The sequence below is a fragment of the Seriola lalandi genome, unplaced genomic scaffold (genome assembly GCF_002814215.2).
Source record: "Seriola lalandi dorsalis isolate HSWRI2012SDOR001 ecotype SW California unplaced genomic scaffold, Sedor1 jcf7180002053996, whole genome shotgun sequence".
Lineage (NCBI taxonomy): Eukaryota > Metazoa > Chordata > Actinopteri > Carangiformes > Carangidae > Seriola > Seriola lalandi.
In genome coordinates this window covers 16,019-20,105 of record NW_019524549.1, presented here as the reverse complement: position 1 = coordinate 20,105, position 4,087 = coordinate 16,019, and the positions used below count along the sequence as shown (strand labels likewise).

Sequence of the window (4,087 nt, the reverse complement as noted above, 5' to 3'; positions counted from 1 at the left end):
AGGTCTAATGTGTGTGTTCAGGTGTAATGTGTGTGTTCAGGTGTGATGTGTGTGTTCAGTTCTGATGTGTGTGTTCAGGTCTAATGTGTGTGTTCAGGTCTAATGTGTGTGTTCAGTTCTGATGTGTGTGTTCAGGTCTAATGTGTGTGTTCAGGTGTGATGTGTGTGTTCAGTTCTGATGTGTGTGTTCAGGTCTAATGTGTGTGTTCAGGTGTGATGTGTGTGTTCAGGTCTGATGTGTGTGTTCAGGTGTGATGTGTGTGTTCAGGTCTAATGTGTGTGTTCAGTTCTAATGTGTGTGTTCAGGTCTAACGTGTGTGTTCAGGTTTGTTACAGTGAGAAGCAGGAAACACACACCTGACACTGAAGTCTACACACCTACAGGAAGAGCTAAACTCTAATCAGAGTCACTGTAATTGATGTCAGGTGTTCATTAACGACTGTTTAACATAAGTTTGAATCTGATTGGCTGATGAAAACATCCTCAGTTATAAGAGCGTGTGCACATCTGAACCAGGTTGTTGTGCGTTTTCTTTTCCTCCTTTCAGTCACATTAAATCAGGGAAAGTTCTGGTTTCCTCACGAACATTTTAACTGGGTTGTGTTGACTTCTTGTGTTGTCGTGTCACACGCTGTTTTTCCCACAGTGACGTTGCTCCATTCATCCTTCCTCCTCCCTGCAGCGGCGTTCCCATTTCAGCTCGGTGCTGACGCAACTTCAGATCAATCTTTAACAAAACCCCGAAGAGGAAACTGCATGTTTTCAGATGTTTTACATCAGAGGCAGTAAACGCTGTTGTCCCGTGTCTCCTGTCTCCAGGCCGGCGTGGACGTGAACATCAGGAACACCTACAACCAGACGGCGCTGGACATCGTCAACCAGTTCACCACATCACACGCCAGCAAGGACATCAAGCAGCTGCTGCGAGGTCAGAGTGCAGACAGAGAGAGAGAGAAAAATAAGAAACAGTAATTCCAATATGGTCGTAATAAATAAACAACACATTAATATATTTATGAAACATAAATAAGGATGAAATAACTGAGATAAACATGTAAAACATGGAATTCAGCTCCAGACACAGAAGATCAAAAACTTTTACAGCTTTTATTTTTAACCCAAAATAAATGAGATAAATAGATTTTATTTTGAAGTTTGTGAGCAGATCCTGTCTTTCCGTTTAGTTCATAAGACTTCACCTGGCTCGTCTCTGTGCTGCAGGTACACTGAGGTCACATGATGCGATCGACTGTTTAAATGTTGAGTTCTGTAACGTTGAACTCGTCTCTGTCGCCGCTCACAGCTTCAAAGAGCGGACTGCTCACACTCAACTTTAACACAGCTATGTACAGTGTGTGTGTGTGTGTGTGTGTGTGTGTGTGTGTGTGTGTGTGTGTGTGTGTGTGTGTGTTGCTCTCTGCTCTGTAATCCTGCCGTCTTTTGAAGTCCCTGTGGTAACAGACTGGGGGAATAATGAGTGGTTGTGTTGTGAACATGGATGGAGAGACTGGGTCTTGTTTACTGGAGGAGGAGGAGGAGGACGGGGGGGGGTGAAGGAGTGTATTAATTATTGATGAGTGGTGTTAGCCGTCAGTTCTCTGTGGATCAGTCACTGTAACGACAGGCAGCCTTGTCTCTGAGAATCTGTCTGCTGTGTTTAAATTTCATTTTCCTCCCAGTTCAGAAATGTTTTTTATTTTATTTTGGTAAGCAACTGCCTCCATGTCTTTTTATCATTTTTCTTTATTTCCTGTTTGTTTGTGGAAAATTCTTCTCTCTCATGTTCACAAACTAAAGATTAAAACTTTTTTTTAAAACATTTTCCAGATCATTTAAAAGGAGAGGGTTGTCAATATTATATGTAATATAATTATAACAAATCTAATATCATGATATATACAGTATATATATGTGTATGTGTGCATATATACACACATTTTTGGAGGTTAGGGAAACTAACTCTGGGTGTTCCCTCCACAGATGCGACGGGAGTCTTGCAGGTCAGAGCTCTGAAGGACTACTGGAACCTCCATGATCCCACCGCCCTCAACATCCGGGCCGGTGACATCATCACGGTGAGACACTCATCACACTGAGCGGTGCTTCGTCTGGATGATCCACCTCTTTAACACACCCTGATGCTCTGAACATGTTCACTCATGACACTGAAACATCACAGACATGAAAAATGTTGATCGTTTTTGAACTTGTAAGATCATTAATGAGGAGAAAGTTTGTTCTCAAATCAAAGTGTCAGTTTAACCATAGAGCCACATCAGAAAGGTCGAGACAGTCGTATAAGAATTCAGTAATCAGCTGTGATGAAGGAACGAGGAGTTTCCAGTTAGTGACTGTGTTCAGGTGTGAAACACGTCGCACATGTTGAGACAACGTCGTCGGGAGATGCTGGAGAAACATTAGTTAAACCTGAAGGTCAGTTTGATGCTGAAGGTCAGTTTGAAGCTGAAGGTCAATTTGAAGCTGAAGGTCAGTTTGATGCTGAAGGTCAGTTTGAAGCTGAAGGTCAGTTTGAAGCTGAAGGTCAGTTTGATGCTGAAGGTCAGTTTGAAGCTGAAGGTCAGTTTGAAGCTGAAGGTCAGTTTGATGCTGAAGGTCAGTTTGATGCTGAAGGTCAGTTTGAAGCTGAAGGTCAGTTTGATGCTGAAGGTCAGTTTGAAGCTGTGGACCCGCCCCTCGTGGACAGACTTCCTGTCAGTGACTCAGGCTGCTGAGTGAAGCTGCAGGGATGTGATGCATGTCTCGGTCGCATGTTGGGACTCGTACTACGTATTAAACATCACAAACCACAATGTTACAGAAGATCAGTGAAGTTGTGTTCATGTTCAGACAGTGGAAAAATACTCAGCAGATTTTATTCACATTTGTCTCCATTATAAAAACCCCTGAACACACCACAGACATCTGAAGACAACACTTAGCTTAAAGCAGTGGTTCCTAACCTCCGGGTCGAGGACCTGCTCGTGGGTCTCAGAACATTTACAACCAGGTCTCAAACACAAGCAAAATAAAAGATTTATGTGAGTTTACAGGTTTTTTTATTGTGGTAGTTGCACAGTTTATTTCCTCATCACTCACACCTCCATCAAAAACAACAACAACAACAACATCTGAAGTTTGCAAAGTAACTGGAAGATAAAATCTGTGTGAGTGTTTCTAACAAATTTATCTGGATGATTTTTTATTGGTAATTTATAATTTAATTGAATCTTTAACCTACGGAAGCCCTGAGAGACAAACGTTAAGTGCTTGTTGTTGTAAAACACATTTCGACCACAGGAGGCTGAAGTGCGCCTCTACAGAGGAATTTTCTTCTCTTGCCTTTTGGCAGATTGTATTTTTTCTTACAAAAACAAACTTGTGGTAGGTTAAATTATCATTATTATTATCATTATTATTATCATTATTATTATCATTATTAGTAGTAGTAGTGTCACAGCCTCTTTTCCTGATAGTATTTTCTTCTCTTGCCTCTCAGAGCTTCTGTATGAATCAGAATGAAACTGAAAAAAGTTCAGTCTCAGTTTCCGTTCATTTGGTTTTTAAACTCTTTATTTGTGTCTGTTATTTTCTTCCTGGTTTCAGTTTATTTTTAGCGTTGGGAGGATAAACAGAGGAACCAGAACAGAAACATACAGGAGTTTAGAACGTAGTTAACTAAAGACAGAGTGTGTGTTAACGTCACTGAGTCTGCAGCGCCACACTCTGGTCACTGTGGGTCGTTTCAGGGAACTCATTCACGACATAAAGAAATACTGTCAGGGACGATGTACAGTGTGCACATACATTTGTCTCTTTAACTTGACTTTAGTTTAATCTAATATTTTCCTTTGAGTTTATTTGTTGGAAATGTATAAACTTCCTCTGTGTTTTCCTTCAGAAATGGCAGATGTGATGCAGGGTTACTGATCAGTTTGATTTTGACCAGTAATAATAATAATATTAATAATAATAATGTCATAAAACAGAAGAAAGTTACAGGAAAACATAGATTGTCCAAACATTCATAAAAACTTTCCAATAAAAAATGTTTAAATAAGAGTTTTTAGAAGACACACTGACCCCTGG

General features: G+C 40.5%; 1 protein-coding gene across 1 annotated transcript in view; it reads left to right on the top strand.

The window, feature by feature from the left end:
- Positions 1-2,131, top strand: part of LOC147819331 (caskin-2-like) — a 4,307-nt gene extending 2,176 nt beyond the window's left edge. The window contains exons 2-3 of the mRNA XM_087173049.1: positions 790-929; positions 1,982-2,131. Of these exons, the coding sequence (XP_087029175.1) occupies positions 790-929; positions 1,982-2,097 (256 nt within the window). The 3' untranslated portion in view covers positions 2,098-2,131. The remainder of the gene's footprint in view (positions 1-789; positions 930-1,981) is intronic.
- The last annotated feature ends 1,956 nt before the right edge of the window (positions 2,132-4,087 follow it).